The sequence below is a fragment of the Leucopleurus acutus genome (assembly GCF_964270905.1).
Source record: "Leucopleurus acutus genome assembly, chromosome: 21".
NCBI lineage: Eukaryota > Metazoa > Chordata > Mammalia > Artiodactyla > Delphinidae > Leucopleurus > Leucopleurus acutus.
Genome location: NC_139163.1, coordinates 17,132,490 through 17,158,068, shown reverse-complemented (window position 1 = coordinate 17,158,068; position 25,579 = coordinate 17,132,490). Strand labels below are relative to the sequence as shown.

Below are 25,579 nucleotides of genomic sequence, written 5' to 3'. Positions count from 1 at the left end.
AGACGATGGGGCTTTTAACTAGACAATGAAAAGGAGATTACTGAGGTCAGTCTGAATAAATAAGCTACATATTAATATATGCAATTTAAAATATAAATTATTATATAAAATGTAACAAATATTCTTAAGAAGGCAAGTGCCATTAACTACTAGAGCCAGGAAAAGAAAATGCCAAATAAACAACATAGATAGTTAAAATACAAAAAATAAGAATACGTTTAAAGCTATTGGGTTGGCCAAAAGGTTTCATTCAGTTTTTTCCATAAGATGGCTCTAGTATCACTTAGTTGTCTTTAACTTCATTCAAGACTACTTCGTTAGATTGTATGTGACAACTGTCATATCAGCATGCATTTTTAAAAAATCAAAATTGGTAAATTTTTTGTGTAGCCATTTTAATATTGAAGATGGAAGAAAAAAGCAACATTTTCAGCATATTATGCTTTATTATTTCAACAAAGGTAAAAATGCAACCAAAACACAAAAATAAGATTTGTGCAGTGTATGGAGAAGGTGCTGTGACTGACTGAATGTGTCAAAAGTGGTTTTCAAAGTTTCGTGCTGGAGATTTCTCGCTGGACAATTCTCCACGGTCAGGTAGGCCAGTTGAAGTTGATAGTAATCAAATCAAGACATTAATTGAGAACAATCAACGTTATACCATGCGGGAGATAGCCAACATACTCAAAATGTCCAAATCAAGTGCTGAAAATCATTTGTACCAGCTTGGTTATATTAATTGCTTTGATATTTGGGTTCCACATAAGTTAAGCGAAAAAAAACTTCTTGACTATATTTCTGCAGGTGAGTCTCTACTTAAACGTAACAAAAATGTTCCGTTTTTAAAACAAATTGTGGGGCCTCCCTGGTGGCACAGTGGTTAAGAATCCACCTGCCAAGGCAGGGGACACGGGCTCAATCCCTGGTCTGGGAAGATCCCACATGCTGCAGAACAACTAAGCCCGTGTGCCACAACTACTGAGCCTGCGCTCTAGAGCCCGCGAGCCACAACTACTGAGCCCGTGAGCCACAACTACTGAAACCCGCGTGCCTAGAGCCCGGGATCCACAACAAGAGAAGCCACTGCGATGAGAAGCCCGCACACCGCAACGAAGAGTAGCCCCTGCTTGCTGCAACTAGAGAAAGCTGGTGCACAGCAACGAAGACCCAATGCAGCCAAAAATAAATAAATAAATAAATTTTAAAAATAACTAAATAAATTTATTTTAAAAATAAATACAACAAATTGTGACAAGTGATGAAAAGTGGATACTGTGCAATAACGTGGAACGGAAGAGATCGTGGAGCAAGTGAAATAAACCACCACCAATCACACCAAAGGCCGGTCTTCATCCAAAGAAGGTGATATTGTGTATACGGTGGGATTGGAAGAGAGTCCTCTATTATGAGCTCCTTCTGAAAACCAAATGATTAATTCCAACAAGTACTGCTCCCAGTTAGACCAACTGAAAGCAGCACTCGACAAAAAGCATCCAGAATTAGTCAACAAAAAACGCATAATCTTCCATCAGGATAACGCAAGACTGCATGTTTCTTTGATGACCAGGCAAAAACTGTTACAACTTGGAAAGTTCCGATTCATTTGCTGTATTCATCAGACATTGCATCTTCAGATTTCCATCTATTTAGGTCTTTACAAAATTCTCTTAATGGAAAAAATTTCAATTCCCTGGAAGACCATAAAAGGCACCTGGGACAGTTCTTTGCCCAAAAAGATAAAAAAGTTTGGGGAAGATGGAATTATGAAGTTGCCTGAAAAATGGCAGAAGGTAGTGGAACAAAAGGGTGAATACATCGTTCAATAAAGTTCTTGGTGAAAACGAAAAATGTGTCTTTTATTTTTACTTAAAAACCAAAAAGGGACTTTTTGGCCAACCCAATATAATTATAACTCTTTAAATACAACTATATAGAGGAAGTGACCTTTGGAGTAAGTACCTATGGTAACTATGAATTATTATTATGAAACAAAAGTAAAGCTACCCCAAGGGATAAAAAAAAATCAACAATAAGTTACAGGAGAAATAAATCCTACACATGTGAAACTGTGGCTGCAGGTTCACTCTCAACCTGGAAGGACCAAATTCTCTCGTTAACACTAATGTACATGTTTAAAAATTTTGCTTCAATGGTAGAGTACTGTTGTCTAAAAATTATTTAAACAGACCTGATAAGCTGCTTACAAAATAAATACTGTGCAACAATCGACAGCTTTCTGATGGACCAGGAAAAAAAAGGAAAAAGATCCTTTGCTTTAGCAACAAAAAGTAGTTGCACACACAGACATGCGCACACACACTATTTCTATGAATAAATGTATCAAATAGTGCTAGTATGATGATAAATTACAAAAATGGGGGCATAAAAGATTTGAATAAGTGGAACATACATGTTCATTCTTCCCTGAATTAAAATATTAATTGATCACTATTCCTATCTAAATCATATGTGATTATTTTTAAAGGGGAAATTGGGAGAGTTTTTTTAAAAAACAATTTAAACTAGTCTACAATAAGTAAGAAGAGTCAAAAACTTTTAGAACATAAAAATGAGGATTATAACTCAACACCAAGAGCAACAACAAAAAATGATTTAAAAATAGGCAAAGGGGCTTCCCTGGCGGTCGAGTGGTTAAGATTTCGCCTTCCAATGCAGGGAGTGCGGGTTCAATCCCTGGTCAGGGAGCTAAGATCCCACATGCCTCAGGGCCAAAAAGCCAAAACATAAAACAGAAGCAATATTGTAACAAATTCAATAAAGACTTAAAAAAAAAAAAAAAGGGCACAGGACCTGAATAGAACTTTCCCCAAAGAAGATACACAATGGCCAAGAAGCACATGAAAAATTGCTCCACATCATTAGTCATTAGAGAAATGCAAATCAAAATCACAATAAGATACCACTTCACATCTATTAGGATGGCTATTATAAAAACAAGACAGAAAAGAATTAAGTGTCAGCAAGAACGTGAAGAAATTAGAACACTGTGCATTGGTGCAAGAAGAGTAAAATGGTGTAGCTGCTGTGGAAAATGGTAGGTTGGGTTCCTCAAAAAATTAAAAATAGGGCTTTCCTGGTGGCGCAGTGGTTGAGAGTCCGCCTGCCGATGCAGGGGACACGAGTTCGTGCCCCGGTCCAGGAAGATCCCACATGCCGCGGAGCGGCTGGGCCCGTGAGCCACGGCCGCTGAGCCTGCGTGTCCGGAGCCTGTGCTCCACAACGGGAGAGGCCACAGCAGTGAGAGGCCCGCGTACCGCAAAAATAAAAAAAAAAAAATTAAAAATAGAACTACCTTATGATCCAGCAATTCAACTTCTGGGTATTCACCAAAAAAACTGAAAACAGGATCTTCAAGAGATATCTGAATACCAGGTTCACAGCATCATTATTTATAATAGCCAAAGGGTGGAAGCAATTGAAGTGCCCATCAGTAGATGCCTGGATAAACAAAACGTGGCATATACATACCATGAAATATTTATTCAGCCTTTAAAAAAGAAGGAATTCTGACACAGGCTACAATATAGATGGACCTAAAGACATTATGCTAAGTGAAGTAAGCCGGTCACAAAAGGACAAATATTGTATGACTCCTCTTATATAGGTTACCTACAGTGGTCAAATTCATAGAAAGAGAAGAATAGAATGGTGGTTGCCAGGAGTTGAGGGAAGGGGGCAGTAAGGAGTCAGTGTTCAGTGGACAGTTTCAGGTGGAGAAGATGAAAAGTTCTGGATACGGGATGCTGGTATGGGCTGTACAACAATGGGAGTGGACTTCATACCACTGAACTGTACGTTTAAGTTGTGAAAAGGGTACATTTTATGTAATATATATTTTACTACAATTTTTTAAAGTTTAAAAAGTTAGGAGTTTGTGCTACTAGTTATTATAGTACATTATAAAATAGTAAAACAGTCTATTAATGGTAAAACATTATATTGACAGATTAATAAACTGGTATATCAATCTCAGAAATACAAAAATTCAGAATAAGATAGTGGAGATATTTCCAATCAGTGAAGACATTTATCTGTGATAAGATATTTGAATATTCTACAAAATTAAAATGTGAGAAGCAGCGTGGTGTAGCGGTTAAAAGTCAACAATCTAGAGCCAGCCTGCCTAGGTTTAAACCCAGCCCTGCCAACACACAGGCTGGGGGCAGCCTTCTTTTTTTTTGAAAGGATTCTATTTTTTTTTTTTTTTTAACATCTTTATTGGAGTATAATTGCTTTACAATGGTGTGTTAGTTTCTGCTTTATAACAAAGTGAATCAGCTATACATATACATATATCCCCATATCTCCTCCCTCTTGCGTCTCCCTCCCTCCCACCCTCCCTATCCCACCCCTCTAGGTGGTCACAAAGCACCGAGCTATCTCCCTGTGCTATGTGGCTGCTTCCCACTAGCTATCTATTTTACGTTTGGTAGTGTATATATGTCCATGCCACTCTCTCACTTCGTCCCAGCTTCCCCTTCTCCCTCCCTGTATCTTCAAGTCCATTCTCTACATCCACATCTTTATTCCCGTCCTGCCCCTAGGTTCTTCATGACCTTTTTTTTTTTGTCCTCATATGTAAGAATGGGGGTGATTATAGTGGTACTTACGTCATAGGTGCGTGTGAGAGTTAAATGAGTGTATTTTTAAATGCTTAGAACAGCACCTGGCACATAGTAAGTGACATATAAATATTAGCTACTAGCTCTCATCTGCACCAAGAAGATATTAAAATTGGATTAAAAAGGAAACCAAAAGCATACAAATTAAGCTAATTAAATACAGATCAATCTTCTCTTTTAATAGAGGTTTTGGGAAGCATAAAAATATAGGAAAACTTAAAAGATGTATATGACTATAAAAATGGAAAAATCTTTAAATCACTGTATACAAAATAAAAAGTCATACAGTAAAACACAGGACAAAGGACAACAGATACCATATCAATAATGAAGAATCACATACCCCAACAGTGTAAGTAAGCAAAAGCTCTAAACAAGAATAAATTAAAACAGTCAATACAGTTTCTTTTCAATTTAACCTTATCGTGGCTCACTTCTTTCCTGGCTCCCCGACTGTCACTCCTAATCTCCATTTCCTTTGCTCACATCCTACAGAAGGGTTTAAAAAGCCAAATACTTGCGGTCCTAACCTTTCTTCAAATTAGGGGTGTGATCCGGTTTGTGCCAATAAGACTTAAAGATAAGAGTGCCAGAGGGCAAGATGCTGGGTAAGACTTGCCCTCCCTGATAAAGTTAGGCAGGCATGTCAGGAGAAAGGTCCTTCGCTCCCAGCCTTTGCGCATAGCAGCAGGGGGACTTAGCGCTTGGAACTCTTAGCGACCATACTTTAAACTGAAAAGTCACAGACAAAATCAGGACGAGTGCTGAGGCAGGACGAGTGGAAGGACAGAAAGATGACATTTTTGTTTTGTTTTGTTTTGTTTTTTTTTGCGGTACGCGGGCCTCTCACTGTTGTGGCCTCTCGCGTTGCGCAGCACAGGCTCCGGACGCGCAGGCTCAGCGGCCACGGCTCACGGGCCCAGCCGCTCCGCGGCATGTGGGATCCTCCCGGACCGGGGCACGAACTCGTGTCCCCTGCATCGGCAGGCGGACCCTCAACCACTGCGCCACCAGGGAAGCCCCAAGATGACATTATTGAACCACCAACCCAGGAACTGCCCACCTCTAGCTTCCTGTTAAGTAAACGCACAGCCTTCTGGTTTAAAACGATCTGTGTCGTACACATGCTCCTGTCCACAGCATTTGGTGCAGTTGACTCGTCCTCTCTCCTTAAAAGGCTTTCTTTACTTGGCCTCCAGGACACCACTCTCCACTGACTTCCCTCCTACCTTCCTGGCTGTTCCTTCTTGGTCTCCTTTGTGATTCCTCCTCCACTCTCTAGCCCTTTAGAGCTGAAGAGGACCCCAGAGGTACTTCAGAGACTCCATGCAATTCCCCAAAGGTGCCCTTGACCTGTTCTCTTTCTGTACTTCCTCTCTGGGCAATCTCATCCAGTCGAGTGGCTTTACATACCAGCTGACTGTTGATGAATCCCAAACTGATCTCCCTCGACCAGACTTCTCCTGTGCACTCTAGACTTGTAAATCCAACTTTCTACTCTACACCATTACGTATGTACCTATTATTTTTCTCAACGTGACGTCGGTACAACTGAGATCCCGACACCCACCTCCCAACATTCGTGTCTCCATCATCCTTCCCCATCTCAGTTCACGGCAGCAGCATCCTGCCACGGCTCACACCGAAACGTTGAGGGTTATCTCTGATTCCTCTCTTTTACTCTCAACCCTCATTCCAACAGCAAATCCTGTTGTCTTTACGTTCAACACGTATATCTAAACCTGGCCCCCTCTCATCCCCCCACCCAGCCCTTCCACAACCCTGTGGAGCCAGAGCCTCCTGCCATGATTACAGCCATGCTTCCTCATGGATGTTTCTGCTGAGTCTCTCACTCCCACTCAGTGTATTCTCTACACAGCTGTAACAGTGATTCTGTTAAAATTAAAGTCACTTTGGTTAAGAGCCGAAGTCCTTATGATTTTCAAGACTATGCATGATCTGGCTCTCCACTACCTGTCACACCTCATCTCCTATTTCACTTTTCCTTACTTCATCCCTTGCTACTCCTAAGAGCTGTCAGTTAAGCTCCACCTCAGGGGCTTTCCACTGGCTCTTTCCTCTGACTGGTGTGATTTTTCTTCCAGATGTTCACACAGCTGGCTCCCCGCAGGCCTTTACTCAAAAGCTACCTCTCTCTCTCTCTTTCCGATGCCCATACACCTCAACATTTCACACCCCCCATTCTGCATTAGTTTTTCTCTCTTTAGTACTGTACGCTGTCAAACATCCTTTATACCTTATTTACTTATGAATAGCCTGCTTCTCCCAGCAGAATGTAACTTCACAGAGGGCACGTTTTCATCTTGCGTTCACTTCTGTACCTCAGCACTGTGACCCTTGTATCGACATTTATCCAACAAGTATTTGAGTGCCAAGCATATTCCAATTAAAATAAGATACCATTTTGCACTTTCCTAAACAGTGAATATTTGGCGAGGGTGTTAGAAATGTCAACGCAGGGAATATAGCCAATATTTTATAAAAACTATAAATGGAGTATAACCTTTAAAAATTGTGAATCATTATATTATATACCTGTAACTTATATAATATTGTACAGCAACTACACTTCAATAAAAAAAAGAAATTAAAAAAATACACATTGGCTAGGGTGTTGGGAAACATGCTTATATACTCGGGAGTGGGAGCACAGACTTGCACGTTATTTTTGAAGAGCAACTTGGCAACGTGTATCAAAAGTCTTAAAAATGCTCACACCCTCTGATTCCACCTAAAGGAATGTATCTCAGTAATTTACCTGGACAGCGTAAGTACTGATATACAAAGTTCTTCAGTGTAGAGTTGTTTAACATACTGAAAAACACTGGAAACAACCTAATGTTCAAAGAAGTCTGAAGAAATAAATCACAGCACATTGAAATGATGACGACAGTCCTTTTAAACCATATTTTTAAAGAATATTTAAAATTTTAAGAATCTAGGAAAATAGGCACCACACCTTTTAAAATGAAAAAGAAAATTAAATCAACTAAGGAAGTGCCTATTGACTGTTATGCATGGGGTTTTTAAACAGTAGGAACTGTTTGTCCCCATTAGAAATACGTAAGCATATGTGCATGAGAATATGTAAAAAGAAAAGGCATTGAATAGCTATAAATTGTGAAGTTAGAGACTATTGGGCATTGATGAGATTAAGGATGTTCTCTCCCCGCCCACCCCTTCCCACTTCTAAAGTGCTATACTTTTTAAATAGCCTGCTGGGAAGGGGACATTGGAAACCTGATGTGACATTCAAATTAACTGGTTAAATTCAAGATAAGAGAGCGGCAGAGTAAGGTTCACCTTGCTTGGGACAATGCCTCCCACATTCCTTTCTCGACACAGACAGACCTGGGCTCTGTCGGAACCTCTTCTTTTTGCTGAATGCCTGCACACCAATGCATCACATCCTAATTGCCCACCTGCCCTCCTCCGTATGTCCATACATTCTGTACTGACTGTCCTCAATCTTTATATTCCATACTCTGAACCCCAACTGTGCCTTCATTTCTACTTCCTAGTGTACCAGCCACGTCCTGAAAAACAACTCAATCCATATGTATTCTTCTTATTTTTAATTCTGGGGTTTCAGTGTCAAAAATTAAACAGCAGAGAGCATCAATACTAAACCAAGACTGGCCCTTCTGTAATATAAAGGTATACCTCTATTATATTACAGAATTACCTATATTATTATTCCAAGGAAGAATTTCAACAAAATTTGATATTTGTAATCTTACCCTCTTCTGAACTCCTACAGCTCTTTTTTTATAGTACTATAAGGACAGATGTGCTGAGGGATGAACTTGCCATTGCCCCATCTTGGCTGGTACCTTGAGGCCACGAATCATGTCTTACTTATCCCACGATTCCTCAGGCTCTGGAGTATGGCTTGCACAGTTTACACTTTCAGTCTGCCAAGGAAACAAATTACCTTCCAAAATGCAGAATTTCAGTAGTATGTATTCACATTTATATATTGCAAAATGTGACTTTAGTCACATTCTTGAGTTAGCTAAGGCAATATTATATCAGTAGGGTACAAGAAACTGTACTCTGCATAACCATCACCATTTGCTTAGATTCGAGAGTAAACTCAAAAGATAAAGTCATAGCAGTACAGGTGAGTCACAAGAGAAACACAGCAAGTCTCTCTTAAGAGGGCAGTAATTTGACAGAGAAAAAAGAACATCCCACAAAACAAGGTTCTCATGATGACTCAAATTACACAGAAGCACAGTGTTCATGGTGATACTGTCAGTACCTGTTTCTGCAAGTATGTTCACAAGGTGTCTGCTGCTTCAGGTAGAGATTAAACAAAAATAACTTCCTGAGTCACGGGCCTGGGAACATGTGTCCCGCAACTAAGGGTGTAGTAAGTCAAAGGCTTAGACAGGTTGCATCCTTTCCCAGGTACCACGAAGATAAGCAAGGTTCTTCACATGTTCATCGGCAAATGTACTGACCTGGTCGTGAGTGAGCTCACCTGGCACTCACACTGAAAACTCCTAATATGAACCGAGGTGGGCACCTGGGGAGCCTCCTGTCTCATTAGAAGCCAAGGTTCATAAGCGGAGCTACTTTGAACGACGAGGTCATTGTGACTCAAAACTGAACCCTGTCTCCAGTTTATTTCCCTTTCTAGGGCTACAAAAATAAATCAATAAAATCCGCACGAACTCCCCTGAAAGAAATCGCCTAACCTCATAAAAATGAGCCAGAAAATCTGAAGGAGGAAGCTGTCCATTCTCCACAGGTGCTAGTCTGAATCTGCACTCTTAACTCCCATTATTTAATCTCCAAATGGATTTATATCTACACCCTCTGCACCCCCGTCTCTATTTCAAAGACTACCTTGCCTGTGCCCTGGACACACCTGGATGCTGCCATCGCCTGGCTGTCCCTCATCCCCGTCCTTCATCTCTTTACCGGCTCTTTTCCCACAGGCTTCCTCACCCTCCACATGTTTTTACAGTCTTAAGCCTCAAACATGCACACACGCCTTTGAGGTGCTTTCTCAAATCTTTAGTCTCTTCAAGTTCAACATGCCCCAAACTAACCCATCATTCTCTTTCTGACAATTTCTTCTTGCTGCTCTAGTCCCTGTTTCACCCCATAGCCACCCAGACAAGAAAGCTGAGGAGACACTTGGGACTGTTCACCACCAGCGAAGCTGGCCGGACCCCTGTCCTCCAAAACATTTTTAATATTTTCACTCTGCTTTCTTTTTTTCTTTTTTAAAAATATTTATTTACTTGGGTGTGTCGGGTCTTAGTTGCAGCAGGCGGGCTCCATAGTTGCGGCTCACCAGCTCTTTAGTCATGGCATGCTAACTCTTAGTTGCGGCATGCATGTGGGATCTAGTTCCCAGACCAGGGATCGAACATGGGCCCCCTGCACTGGGAGCGCGGAGTCTTAACCACTGTGCCACCAGGGAAGTCCCTCACTCTGCTTTCTATTACCAAATACTGGTGTAACGCTTACAAGTTTGTGCCTAAACTATTAGAACTAATCTGCCTCAACCTTCCTTGGGGTTTACCCATCACTTACCCCAACACACAGCCTACTCAAGGTATGTTGACCCTGCCCTCCACCATGTTCCCCCAACACTCCAGGTCTTTCATAAGGCTACATTTGCACCCCAGGGAAAGCCAGCAACCTTCCATGCCTGGCAAACCCCTATGCACACATTCCAAGGCCAGTTCAATGTCACCACCCTTCTCCAGCCTTCCCTTGGGCTGAGTTAGTGGTGTTCCCTTTACTGTGGACACATAGTACTTCATACAAGTTTCCATTCAAATCAAGCCAGACAACATTTTACACCTGTTGTGTAAGAGGTACACTGTGCTGAGAGCTGGAAAATATAAAAATAACTAAGACCTGGGCTCTATCCTTATGGATATCTTCCAGGTATGGAAGGAAATAATTATAGCACAGTGTAATAAATGCAAAGTATCACAGAGAACAGGACAGTTCAGCTGGGGTTTGAAGAATGAAGAGGTTGCCCTCAAATGGTTTTCTGAAACCACCCGCCTTTCACCTCACCCTCCAACTAGTGAGTGCATTAAAAGGACCTATAAATCATGTTTATGTTCTCGGGATCTAGTAGGCTGCCCAGCACACAGCAGGCGCTCAAAGCATTTCTCGAATGGACAAATAAGACAGACTGCACAGTTTATGAGTCATTCCATATCTGGAACAGTCTTCTCAGAATTACTTGCCAAGTGAGCAGAATTGTGTGGAACGCCTGCAAAACGATCAAGAATTCACAGTGACGATGTAAATGAGGAAGAAGAGAGAAGACGCTTGTCTCCCAGGTGCCTCTATGACCCTCCCTGGTTGGCCTCATGCCCAGTCCCTGGCCCACTGCACCCGCCCCCCCCAACACACAGCAGCTCACTGGTCCTCAGGCTCCACCCCCCACTTCCTCACCTTGATCTTCGCACTTGCTGTTCCCTCCACGATAGCCAAATATCGCCCTCCTTCACCTCCATGTGTTGGCTCAAATGTCACCCTATTTAAAGATCTAACTCCCTTCCCTGCTTTGTTTTTCTCCTTAGCACTTATCTTACACACTAAACATTTTGTCCACGTGTTTGATTTTCCAACCAGAATTTAAGCTCCACAGGGGCAAGAATTTGTCTCTTTTGTGCACCTCTTCATGCCCAGAACTTAGAACAGTTCCCAGCACAAGCAGGCACTCAATAGATCCTTGTTAAATGACGAAGTGAGTGTGTCAGAACTACTGCGTGTACGCAACGGACAGAGGTCAGAAGCGTAGACCCTGGGACCAGGCTGTCGGGCCTGATCCCTGTCTCCACCAATTATTAACTTTGTAACTTTGGGCAAGTGGCTTAAACTTGCAAAACCTCAAAATCCTCATTTGTAGAATGGGAGTAATCACAGTACGTATACTTCATGAGTTGTGAGAATTATCCATTCAGAAATCTTAGAACAGCTTTCATTAGCATTCAAAACACCTTACTAGTATTACTTTTCTTATGGCAAGAAACATTGAGATACGTTCTTTAAAACGTGGTTTAACTACATCCAAATACAGAAACATCTATAAGCAACACATTAAAGTTGGCTTTTAGAAATAGTTATTAGATGATCATTTCTGGGTTTTAATAATTAACTTCTGCAAGCGTGAATACATTTCTCATACTTGCGCTTGCTATCTCTCAAACTCTTGCCTAGAAAGGCCAAAATGATACAAAAGTAAATTGAAATGATTTTAAAATCAATCTAACACTAAATGAACAAGAAATCAGTTCACAAAAACAACTGAGCAGGAAAGAAGAGAAACCTATAAGGGTAGGCAAGTCATTACAGGTTTGGGATGTTTATTTTACTAACCGACAATAAAATGAATTAACAGGAAGGTTTACCCTTTTGAAATGGTCTTCAGTTTTCTTCTAGAGCAACATCTCTTTCATGAGGCCTTTCTTCAGGCTCTGCTATGATCAGATGGGCCCCTGAACATTCTTTTCCTCCAAATCCTAAAGCGCTTAAGGGCCTTTTCCACACCCCTTACAGATCCCTTTGTGCTGCTCAGTTGGTTGCTGCAGGAACATGCATTCACCCTCCCCAGGCAGTTTAAGGGAGCCCCAGGGCGGGGGTTGGGAGGGTATAGTTTGTTCTATTTCCGTAATCCTACCTGGCTCAGGCTGGTCACTGGCAGGTCAATTACATGTGTGTATGAAGGAACACACATATTTATAATCTAAAACCTGGTAAGAATTGGTATTACCTCTGAAAGAGGGTGGCAGGCGCTCTCTGAAGGTGCCTGACTGGATCTCAAAGTATTTCCTAAGCAGTTACTTATTCAGCAGCGTGAATCTGCAATGACCATGTAAAATCATTTACATCATGGTAAATTGATATCTAACATTAAGTCAAGAGCTCGACAAGAGAAATGCCACAGTTTCTGAAGTATCCAGCTGAGCATGAGAATTTGAATTTTTCCAAAACTCACGATCAGACTGAAAGTGTTTCTTTAGACTAATAACGTGAAGGTTACGAGCATGGACTCCAGAGTCCTGTTACCTGGTCTGAATGTACTACCTCTGCCACTTTCTAGCTGCATAACCTCGACAAATTATTTAGCCTCACTGTGATGGCTTCCTCTTCTATAAAGTGCAGATAAGCCTCACAGAACTCTTATGAGGATTAAATGAATTTATAGGTGAAATGATAGAGACAAAGCCTGGAACTTGGTAAGCATTTAATAAGTGTGAGCTTCTATCACTGGCATTATAATTATTATTAGAAATAGTTTTCCTTGCTTACTTCATCTTATTTAACTAAGTGGTTGAAACACATACAGACTCCAAAGAAACAAAGATAGTTTAGATCTGGTTTGTTATAATCACTTATAATCTGGTTTCAGATAAACTTCCAGATTTGTTTTTTTTTTTTTTTTTTTTTTTTTTGCGGTACGCGGGCCTCTCACTGTTGTGGCCTCTCCCGTCGCAGAGCACAGGCTCAGGACGCGCAGGCTCAGCGGCCATGGCTCACGGGCCCAGCTGCTCCGCGGCGTGTGGGATCCTCCCGGACCGGCGCATGAACCCATGTCCCCTGCATTGGCAAGTGGACTCTCAACCACTGCACCACCAGGGAAGCCCCAAACTTCCAGATTTTTTTAAGGTACTTTTTTATTTCCAGTTTTAATGAGATGATTGACATACATCACTGTGTAAGCTTAAGGTGTACAGCATAATGATTTGACTTAATGTGTATTGTGAAGTGGATTACCGCAGTAAGTTTAGTTAACATCCATCACCTCATTTAGATGCAATTAGAAAACTTTTTTCCCCTCATAATGAGATTTACTCTTAGGACCTACTTACTCTCTTAACAACTTCCCTATATATTACACAGCAGAGGTAACTACAGTCATCATGCTGTACACTAGAACTGCCAGACTTTGACAAGTGAAATGGAAAAGTGCCATTGGGTTTAATTACAATTCTTTCTCATATTCATTTCAAAGCTTCAAGAAAATGGCAATTTCAACTCCAGGTCTGGTTTTCTACTTAGTTCTCTGAAAGGATTTATTGAAAACCCCAAGTTGGCTGGAACATTTCTGCTGGTTACCTTTCAGGAGACTAACTTTGTATGAGCACAGAGGATATCCATTTGGTTTCAATTTTCTAAGACACAAACACTTCATTGTACAGTAAATGGCAATATGCGCTCAATGATCCAAAAGCACATTGTTTTTGCTTCTTGATTTTGTTCTACTTTTAACTCTGACGATTAAGTTTCCTGTTCTCCATGACAAAACACCTCTCAATCTACTGTGAGCGTCCAAACAAGTTAGTTGCTAGTAATATTTTAAAAACATAACACAACATAATCAAGTTAGTCTTCCAACCATTAAAATAAAAAAACTCAAATGAAAATCCACAAAATTTCTGTTTACACTGATTTTTTTTTCCATTTATATATGGAAAACCACCAGGTAAGAGATAATTTAGTTTTTAACTTGGATTGAAAACTCTGAATGCATAGCTTAGTTATTAAGCTTATTTATACAGGTTAATAAAAGCTCAATAAATTTCCTGTCTTTTCATTAAGACGAAGCAGACCTAGTTTTCCTTCTTTAAGGCATGGCATTATGTAGCATAAAGTAAAGGGACTTCAAAACTGTGTCACTCCTTGGTGGGATCATCTACATAAAAGAATCCCATCATTTACAATACATCCTGGGTACTGGCCTAATTTCTTAAAAGTGTGCACTTCAGGTTTTCTGGGATTCGAGCACCATGTGGTCCAGAGAATCACACTAGTAGCAGCCACTACTCAGAAAATTAGGTGAGCTCCAAATTGTCCCTAGAAAGATAAGGACTGCAAAAGCTGACAGAGCCTGACATTCTCCAACCCTCCTACTTCACAGAAGCCCAGGGAGCGGAAACGACTAGCTCATGCAGCTCCCTGAGGCCATGGCGGTGCTAGAACGCAGCGCTTCTAACAACAGGCCAGGATGCCAGCGGCCAGGGCCCTCTGGGCCGCCAAGCCACAGGTGCTGCTGACACCTGAGTGGGAAGGGGCTCCCCGTCCTCTGGAAAATCCATAAGCCTTGTATGGCAGCGACAGTAAGAACCAAAGCTTTGATCTCACTTATGCCCCAACTCCCCAAACTGTGGCAACATCCAAAATGAGGATTGTTGCTTCTCCCAATGTCTTCAGTGCCTCTTCTGTTTTCCTCCCAAAGGATGAACACTTCAAGCTGACAAATTCCTCCTTCCCACTCAGTTCCTCTGGGGATGGAAATGGAAATGTGTGCAAATCCCTCTTCCGCCAGCCATACCTCATCCTGGGTTTGCTCCCCAGGACCCTCAAGACCTTGGTGCACAAGGCCTGATTTATTTAGGCCTGAACCTAAGTAAATCACCCTTAAAACACGTCTGCGTGTTATAAGCTTCTCACACGACAGCTTTGTAACAGGATTGGACAATAAAACCTAAAAATACTAAGGTGTAGACAGGTAAAGAGATCCCCTGAGGATTTAGTTGGTTTTGTTAGTTTCTGCAAAATGTTCTCACATGTGTGAACACATAAGTCTTGAGGCACTTTTTTTTTTCCCAGGCCATTCACAGCAGTCACTATTTTTATAAGGGAACTTACTTCTAAATCTATCTGACATGCCTTTCATTTGCTCAGTGTTGTACCTGCTCAGACGAGGGGTATTCCCTGCAGTGTTCTGGTCAACTGGAACGGCCAGCAGGCTTTTTGTTTTAGTCCCTATGAAAAGGGCTGCCTTTCCCATTTCCGGTTCTTATTTTAACACAGAGAAATGCAAACCTCTGCCAATTTAGGAAGACATTTAACAGCTACTTTGGAAGCTCTCAGATTTTATAAATCGAACATGACTTTACTACTTCTAATATACAAACCAACATAAATCAAAGTTCGTAGTAGAAAAGTTTAACTTCTTAGTCACCCTCACATCCCTGAAGATTTTATAATACATCTTTCCATAAAATTCAAGAAAAAAACTAGTCTCTTCATACATGGTGTGGGCACATTATGAAACTAGTATATCACACCAGTATTATTAAGCAGTTAATCATTTGTAAAACATTTAAAAGTGAAATGACAGACATTACATGAAATTTCTAAAAATCTTATATGTTCTGGTATAATGTTATAAGTCATCATTGTAGTTATTACTTTAAAATGTATATCTCAGAAATAACTAAAAAAAAAAAAGAAAAAAGTGAAATGACTCGTATATAACCAGTGCCCAATTGTGTGTGTGTGTGTGTGTGTGTGTGTGTGTGTGTGTGTGTGTGTGTGTGTGTGTATGCATGCTTCTGAATAGCTTTTACGTTGCTTTATGCACATCTCTCTCTCCCCAACTAGCCTTTACGTTACTCAAGGATCAGGGCTGTGTCTTAGACTTCTTTTTCAGTCTTCCCTGTGCAAGATGCTGGTCCACAAAAGGCTAAATGCTGTACTGACACAATGCATTAGAGCTCTATAACCAAAACCGGTCTCTCTGCTGCCTGATAGGACTAATTTTACATTCAAATAATTCATAAACTGCTATAAAACACAACTGAATTATTTTATGCTTACCAGAACTGGACACACGCCTTATCCTCTGGGGAGATACGGCTCGATCAGAGTTGAGATTTCTACTGTCACTATTCCGCCTCAAACATGAAACAGAAGGTCCCACTTTGGCTTTCGGACCAGGTGTTTTCCTCAAAATGGAGCAGTTGGGCTTGGCTAGACTCCTACCTGAGATGGTTGCAGTTTTTGAAGCAGAACCCTGTGGAAAAAATAATGAAGGTTTCAGTCCAGATCATACCTTCCCCACACCACCTCCTGGTGGGGTTAGGTATGCAGAAAAACACAATTTCTGTCTAAGCAGATATGCCAGATGGACATTTAGTTTTCATTTTTACTATAAAGAAATTTAAACTCTTCATAGTTTACTCTTTGTTTTGTCATGATCTGCCTTTTGTCCCCATCAGGGAAACTGTTCCCAAGGTGACTGATGCCACAAATTAAATTCAAGCTACAGCGTTCAGCCCTTTCCGTAGAGGCCCTCTACATGGTCTCCAACGCCGATGATTCCATCATCTTTCTTTGGTTTCTCTCACAGAGCTCTCTCCTGGTTTCCCTTCTATCTGTCTGGTTATTCCATTTCTGGGTCCTGCTCTTCTATACCTTCAAATGCTGGTCATCACAAGGGTCCTCAACTTGGCCCCTTCTCACCATATACTCTCCCCACATGATCTTGTCCACTCTTTCCATTGCCACCTAAACACCGCTTTAGCCCAAGTCCTCATGTCCAAGCCAACACTCTCTCCCGAGTTCCCCACATATTCAGTTTCTTTCTTCCTCTGCTTCACTTAGCATCCATCAGGCACCTCGACCTAACAATGTTGACAATAATATTATTGTTATTTTTACTGATCAACCTACAGACCTTACAGAATGAAAAATAAGTTCGAAATGCACATATCAATTCATTTAATCCTAATAACCCTACAAGGTTGATACTTTCATCATACTGCATTTCACAGCAGAAGAACATGAAGCAGTTTCTAAAACTCAGATTAATTTTACCCATCCATCTCAAAACTTAGCTCTTCTCATATTCACCACCATGTGCCCAGGCACCCAACTTACACAATGAAAGCTATTTCTAGGGGCTTCCTTTCTTACCTCCTAAGCCCCTCTGGATGTCATTCTCACCCTTCTCCATCAGCCTTAGTACAGGTTGCATCATTTCTGGGATGCCTGGAACCATATCCAATTCACCTCCCAGTCCGCTGCTAAGGCGATCTCTCTCAAGTCCAGGGAGGCTTCCCTCCGTCTCCCAGATAAAGTCGACTCTTCCAAATAACGCCTTTTGGATGTGGCCGCCCTGCCACCCTCTTCAGCTTGCTCCTTACTGCTCATGGTTCTGCACCCCCAGCTCCCATGATACTCACTACCCTGCGTCCCCTAAATGAGAATGTTTCTTCATCTTTGCACATGTTATTCCTTCCACCCAGAATACCCTTGCATTCATCCTTGATCTTTAAGCTTCAGCTAGTGACTAACATGCTCTCTCCCCTAGAAGCCTTCCCTTCCTTGACAACTCTCCCCATCACCACCACCCCACTCTGCCATGAGCAGGATAGGGAGTCTATACACACTCCCAACTGAGGACCTAACAGTCCCTTTTTGTTTACCTTCTAATACTACCCACTGTACTAGGCACTAGGTTTGGCCAGGGGCTGTGTCTTTCCTTCTCTAAATCCCAACCATCACTGTCATATAGAGCACAAAGTAGGCACCCAATAAAGGTTCTCATTCTACGTGTAGGAAATGAGAGCCTGAGATGTGCTCAAAGAACAAAGTTCAACACCATAAGCTATAATTTGTATTCTCCCATTAAAGAAAAATTGAGCCTCACAGAGACTAAGTAACTTGCCTGAGGTTATTTTGCCAATGAATGGACGGAGCTACAATGTGAAACCACATCAAACTCCAAAATCGATGCTCCTAACCTGTACGTTGACTATTCCCCACCAGGACCATTCTTTCTTTGCTTAATAAGTCATAAGTGCAGGACTTCCCTGGTGGCGCAGTGGTTAAGAATCCGCCTGCCAATGCAGGGGACACGGGTTCGAGCCCTGGTCCGGGAAGATTCCACATGCCGCGGAGCAACTAAGCCCATGCACCACAACTACTGAGCCTGTGCTCTAGAGCCCACCAGCCACAACTACTGAGCCCACAAGCCACAACTACTGAGGCCCGCGTGCCTAAAGCCCGTGCTCTACAACAAGAGAAGCCACCGCAAGGAGAAGCCCGTGCACTGCAACGAAGAGTAGCCCTGGCTCTCCGCAACTAGAGAAAAGCCCACGTGCAGCAACGAAGACCCAATGTAGCCAAAAATAAATAAGTAAATTTATTAAAAAGTCATAAGTGGATAATTTCCCTTAGAGATACGTAAAGCCCCATGTTGATGACATACACTAGGTGGATTAAAAACTAAATTAAATAGGGCCATATCCTAAGAGAACACTGGAAAGCAACATAAAATTGGCCAAAAAAAGCAGGCGATGGACACAAAGATCTTCTCCCTCTACCATAAAACTGGCTAAGGTAATGCCCCAGAAAAAACCTTTTAAAAAGTAAACCAAACTTTTAACCAACTTACAAAGTGAATCTTTAATAAATCAGAATTGTTCTGCCTTTCAGAACCAACATTCCATAGAATTTTGAAAGCCTGCAGTGTGTGGAGCAGAAAGGGCCAGGATTCAAGGCAGGGGACCTGAGTTTGAATCTCAATTTTACAACTTACCAGCTATGTGTGTGGGTTAAGTAACCACTTAGGAGGCTTTAAACTGTAGCTAACAAATTTCCTCTTGTTACTGGCAAGAGTAAATGACAGTGTATAAAGCACCTGAACATTTCTGAGAAAATTAAATGATATAATATACATAAAGCACCTGAGCAAAGGGTTTGGCCCAGAGCAGTCATCGAAAAAAATATCCATTTCTTTCCATTTAGATAATTCACCACCCGTTTTATCTAACATACTATCACCAATATATAACCTCTATAACGGGGAGCTATACTCAACCTGCATCAAGTTAAAGTCAAATTCCTTTTCCAACAGAAGCTTTCTGAAGTTTCAGGTAAACCCTGACCAAACAGCTGGGAGGTTGCAGGCAACCTAAGGATTCAGTGAACTCAAGGCCTAATTTGTCTCAAGACCAACAGAGCACATTGAAAATGCACATTTCTCCAGCACTGTCTCATCACAAAACCAGGGCACATTCAGAGCCTCTAGGTGCTGCTGAAACATAGGGATTTGCCTACAACACGACGCAAAGGCTCACTCATTCAACTCTCTACAATAAATACAATGCCTGTGGCCAGTGACGGTTTGCTGGGCCCCTTCCCCATGATACACGGAAATGTGTCAAGAGGTGAATAGTGATATTAGAGGGAATTGCACATGAAACATTATCATGGGGAAAAATGAGTTTTTAATACTCATCAACAAGTAAAAGTGTCAGTACTGAAAATATGGAAATCCTAACTGCAAGGTTCCTAAGATGCAAAGTGCTTCTTTCTCCAGTACTGGGATCCACTTCAATGTGATGATTCTATCACCTTACTTCAGCATCACACCATAAGCCTGAAAGACAGGCTTTCATTCCGCACATGGGAAATAGAAAGCTAAGACGTACTCTCAATGCACATATCAGAAAAAGTTTTAATTTCAAAATTACACAACCAATTGATATGCAAGGCAAATGTTATTTAAAGAAACTTTATGCTAGGTTTTCTGGGAGTTGGAGATCAGTGCACAATAAAAGTCTCCCATAAATCAAGGAGGAATAAATGTATTGTTTTCATGTATATGTATCTATAAACACCAAACTAAGAATGTTGCTTAGAATTACCAGAGGTTGTCATTTAATTTAACAAAGTATCTAATGAAAAATTGTATAAAATGAGTTTCCTAAGTCTGACTTCAAAAGGACTTAAAAATAAAAATCTGAGTTTTGGGGCTTCCCTGGTGGCGCAGTGGTTGGGAGTCTGCCTGCCAATGCAGGGGACGTGGGTTCGGACCCTGGTCTGGGAGGATCCCACATGCCGCGGAGCGACTAGGCCCATGAGCCACAACTACTGAGCCTGCGCGTCTGGAGCCTGTGCTCCACAACAAGAGAGGCCGCGATAGTGAGAGGCCCACGCACCGGGATGAAGAGTGGCCCTCACTTGCCGCAACTAGAGAAAGCCCTCACACAGAAACGAAGACCCAACACAGCAAAAATAAATAAATTAACTAAAGAGCTCTCAGTGGTATAGCATAAAGAGAAGAAAAGCAGGGAGCAGAATAAAAGTTACAGTGAAAGACCATTTATATACTCAATTTAAAAAAAAAGAAAAAAAAATCTGAGTTTTGAAATAATGGACAGTCTCAGTAGCTTAGACATCACTGCGGTGGGCCATTCTTCCTAAAAGGAAGATTTACTATAAACGCCAAAGCATCTCTAAACTGAACTAGCTCAAGAATATCTTCCTAAAAGGACCTAACAATTCCCTATGCACCCTCAAGACACTTAAAACAGCCCTTTAACACTTCACCAAACTACACGTGTCGTTCCTCTCAGACATGAGCCCTCCACACAGATGACTCCCATCTGCCTTCCTACCCTGGCACCGACCTCCACTCCTGGCCCAGGACAGACGCCCAGGAAAAGCCTATGTGGGGCTGGAGATGCATGCAAGTCCCCACTGCCGAAACAGCACTGAGGATGAACACACAAAGCCCAGAGCAGCCTCCCAAATGCTTCCAACACTCAGAAAGCTAGTTTCTTCATGCTAGAGTCAAAACTATATCCACGCTGGAAAAAAAAAAAATCTTTGAACTGCATGTGAATTCTTGTTTAAATGGAACCCCCAAACATCTGCCAGGTACTGTATAAAACATACTACCTTTTCACTATACATGAATAAAATAGGTTTTATTTTAGTACCGGGAATCAATACATTAGGACTGCAAGACACCTCAGACATCTACTAGCCAATCCTTTCACCACTGCGTCTCAAAAGGTTGCTTGCCCAGAGTCACCTTAGCTAATCAGAGGCAGAATCCAGAATCCTCCTGTTCACAGGACAGGGCTCCACTACCTGGGACAGCTTCCTCAACAGGAGACCAGGAATTATTTTTATGTTGATACTGTTTACCAGCACTGCCTAGCCATTTCTCAAATGTGGCCCAATACATCTGTAAGTTCATAAACAAAATGTTTATTTTTTCATAAATATAAAATATAATCAGATATTTAACTTCAAATAACTAATTACACTAAAATATTAAAGTAACCTGTTCTTTCAGCTGACTATTAAAAGGGATGTTGATACTCAATACAAAATACTGGACTTGAGGTTTTTTGGGTTTTTTTTTTTCGATATGCAGGTAACCAATTAACATTCTAAAATGTACTGACAAGACACAGAATTACTGAATAACATAGCAATACCTGAAAGCAAATCTGCACACCTAGTTCAGCAATATTACTGACTATTAGTGGATAAGCAATTGCTAATACATCTCTCCATTTCCACCACCATTTCCTGAAGCGGGCAAAAATTTCACTTACCAAAAACAGAGAACCATAGTCAAAGGTCTCATTCATAATTTCCTTTTTTAGCTCTTGTTTTGCCATCGGTGTCCCATTTTCTTTTTCACCCTTGTTTTCAGGGCTAATCCTATCGATGTTGGAAGTATAGGACATTTGCAAACATTCTGTGCTTTCCATTTTAATAGGGAGTTGACCTTTGATCTTCTGAAAAACGGCAGCCACGGACCCAGTCTCACATGCTGAATTGGAAGAACTCGCTTTGTCAACATCTTCCTGATTCGATTTCACGGCAGATGGTGTTCTTACAACTTTGTGTGAAGCATTTTTAGAATGAGTTGTAACATGCACAGCCTGGCTCGTAATGAGTTTATTAAATTGCTGCTTATGTGTCTTGTTATTTAGGATTTCTGCTTTTGTGTCCGCATTCAAGTCAGACGTTGGTGTTTTTCTCAAAGCTGTCGACGGTCTTGAGGAAGACACTGATGAGGGTGATGAGGCCCCAGTTAACTGAGGTCGGGGTGCAGCCTTTGATAGAGCAGGGTCCTTGGACGGTAGCACTGGTCTGGATACAACTTTTGCTTTGACATTCTTGAAGTTTGGTCTTGGGTAACTTATAATTTCAGTTTTTCTAACTTTGCTGCCTAGGGGGCTATTCGTTTTGGTGGTTGATTTTCCTAGATTAGGTTTAGACATGTTCATCGGTGCCCCCTTCAAGTTTGGTAAACGTCTAAGCTCTCGATTACTCTTCTGCACTTTACTCCATTTCTCCGTCGCTTCAATAGGTGAGAGAGAAAAGGTTGCGTTTGTGGGTTCTAGGACTGGCGTGGACATGCAAGCTATGTTATTTGTACTAATGACCATATCATCTGCATCCCAAGTCAGTTCAAATGATGAAGCCACCTTTTGTCCCGGCGGGCTCTTCGGTATCAATTCTATGGTATGATTTCGGGTTCCCAAATCCTTTTCATTAGAGGCAACTGGTGTGTCTTTAGCCACAGTGACTTGATGTTCTGGGTCCAGCACTTGGGTTTTGCTTTTATCAAAAGCTGGCACCAGTAAAGGGCATTCATCATCTATAAGACAATTGGACACTGTTTCTCTTACATTTTGGCCCATTTCCTTTTGCCCATATGAGCTCTGTGAATGTCTCTCACTATTTGGTTCATCTTTAGATGAACAAAAGAACTCTTGTAATACAGACCCACTGGGAACATCCATGCCATCAGAAACTGGTGTTAGAGCTTGTATCTCCTTTTCTCCGCCTAGTCTTTGCTGTGCCCCATCTGGGTACTCACTGGTGACCTTTCCCGAAGAACAGTGACAGTGATTTTCAGTATCTGGAAGAACCACATCAGTTTGCATCACCATGTCAGAAAATGCTGTGTAAGTTGTGTCTTGGGCCTGTGATGCTGTAGCTTGAGGGTTTTCGAAGCTGTCTCTATCATAACTCATTTCTCTCACATATATCTTATCAGAATGGGAAGATGGAGGAACGCAACAGGATGAAGATGTATTTCTACTTCTCATGCTGGTTGGCTGCAGGCTTGCAGTGGTAGGCAAAGACTGACTCTTTCCAGTGGTGTCATGTGTTATGAAGGTACAGTTAACATTATCCACTTTCATGTCAAATGTCTGGTTTAGCGCCAAGGCAGTAGGGTTTCCTGTACAGTTCAAATCATCATCGTTAGGATTCCACACAAAAGGCAGAGATGTCTCAACGCTCTGGTCCTGAAATGATTCTAGGGAATGACAACTGTTACGCAAATCTTTGGGTTCCTCTGTATTTACAACATGTGCAAAAGACAGACATGTGGAATCCTTGTGCATATCTAACATCTCCTTACTAACAAAATCACTTGAAGACTTTTGGTGTTCAAGTACTTCAACACACCGAGGGTTTAAAGAAATATTTTCACCAAAGGCCACAGCAGAGTTGGTTTCATAATCAACCACCATGTCATCTGGGTTGGCAGAATTCCAACTCACATTATTGGTTGAAGAGTTTTGGGTACATGGTGATTTTTGGTTGTATGCATATGTGTTTCCATTTTTATCACTGATAAATAAGGACTGCAGTTCATCTTCTGTCTTGTCATCTGAATTATCATCATTCATCCTGAAATATTAACTTTAAACCTCTGCCATTTTATTTCTTCTTTAAACCCTTTTAAATGAGACGGAAGGAAAATGTGTCCATCTCCTAAGTTTTTCAGCACAGTTGAAAGTTTCTTAGTCTAAGCTGTCTTGAACTTGAAATGATTTGTTGTTCCCTGGAAGAAATAAAATGTTTCACTCAAGTAAATATTAGAAAATTAACAAGTCATCACTTGATTAATTCCAATTGCTTTCTTTTTACATTTAAAGAACCTACAACTATGGACAGGGGTGATTAAGATATTAGCTAAAGAATCACCCTCTTTTCAAACATACTTTTTCATTTGAGGAAATGGGCAGAATGGGCTGCTAAAACTGCCCCCTCCCATCTGAGATGCCTCTGCCCTCACTCACCATAATAGAGAAGGAGGCTAAATCTGACAATAGCCTTTCCTTCTTTTTGGTTGACAGAGTGACTACTGGTCCTAATTTACCTAGGACGGTCCCAATTTATGCCTGTTGTCCCAACATAATTAGAAATAATGCCCTTTTCATTTTCAGAAAAGTCCCCTATTGTTTCCATGAAGAATGATTTCCAGACAGATTAAGCAGGCATAGCACATAAGCTAAAGATCAATGAAGATTTAGGGCCCTAGCGTTTCTCTTCCCCATTTTCACTGCCTTTCTCAAACACACTCCATTTCAAAGTTGAAAAAAAATGCTGTTGATTCTTCAGAGTTAAAGTGGTATTCTATTGAAAGTACCTAAAAATGTTGAACAGAGTTCCTGTACGACACAGCAATTCTCCACTTAGGTATCTACTAAAATGAAAGGAATACACCCAAAAATTTGTACACCAATGTACATGGTTCGGTCTGCCCTACGGGCCACCAAGAAAAAAAGATGCACATGATTTGTAATAGAAGCATTATTCATAACAGCCGCAAAGTGGAAGCAACCCAAATGTCCATTAACTGGTAAACAGATAACAAAATGTTGTGTACCCATACAACGGAATACATTTTTCAGCAAGAGAAACGAATGGAGTATTGATGCATGCTACAACATGGATACAATGTTATGACTTAAAATATAAATAAAAGAATATTATAAGCAAAAGTAAAAGAATATATAAGTAAAAGAAGCCAGTCACAAAAGACTACATATTATGGGATACTATTTACATGAAATGTCCAGAATAGCAAATCTATAGAAAGCAGATGGGTGGTTCTCTAGGGCTGAGAAGGGGCGCGAGGGAAGGGAATGAGGAGTGACTGCTGATTGGAATGTGTTTATTTTGAGGGTAATAAAAATGCTCTAAGGGTTATGATTATGGTGATGGTTGCACAGAGCTGTAAATATACTAAAACTATTGAATTGTACACTTTTAAAAAATCATTAAAAACAACCCATGAGGGGCTTCCCTGGTGGCGCAGTGGTTGAGAATCTGCCTGCCAATGCAGGGGACACGGGTTCGAGCCCTGGTCTGGGAGGATCCCACATGCCGCGGAGCAACTGGGCCCGTGAGCCACAACTACTGAGCCTGCGCGTCTGGAGCCTGTGCTCCGCAACAAGAGAGGCCGCGATAGTGAAAGACCCGTGCACCGCTATGAAGAGTGGCCCCCGCTTGCCGCAACTGGAGAAAGCCCTCGCACAGAAACGAAGACCCAACAGAGCAAAAATAAATTTAAAAATTCACGACATATGTCAATA

The 25,579-nt window shown here is 41.3% G+C and overlaps 1 protein-coding gene across 4 annotated transcripts in view; it reads right to left on the bottom strand.

Moving 5' to 3' along the window:
• MTUS1 (microtubule associated scaffold protein 1) overlaps positions 1 to 25,579 on the bottom strand; it is a gene marked incomplete at its 5' end in the record, with an annotated part of 159,161 nt that overhangs the window by 82,633 nt on the left and 50,949 nt on the right. For all 4 annotated transcript variants that reach the window (XM_082863767.1, XM_082863771.1, XM_082863768.1 and 1 more), the window contains 2 exons: positions 16,251 to 16,446; positions 21,791 to 24,042. In XM_082863767.1, the coding sequence (XP_082719893.1) occupies positions 16,251 to 16,446; positions 21,791 to 23,887 (2,293 nt within the window). The remainder of the gene's footprint in view (positions 1 to 16,250; positions 16,447 to 21,790; positions 24,043 to 25,579) is intronic.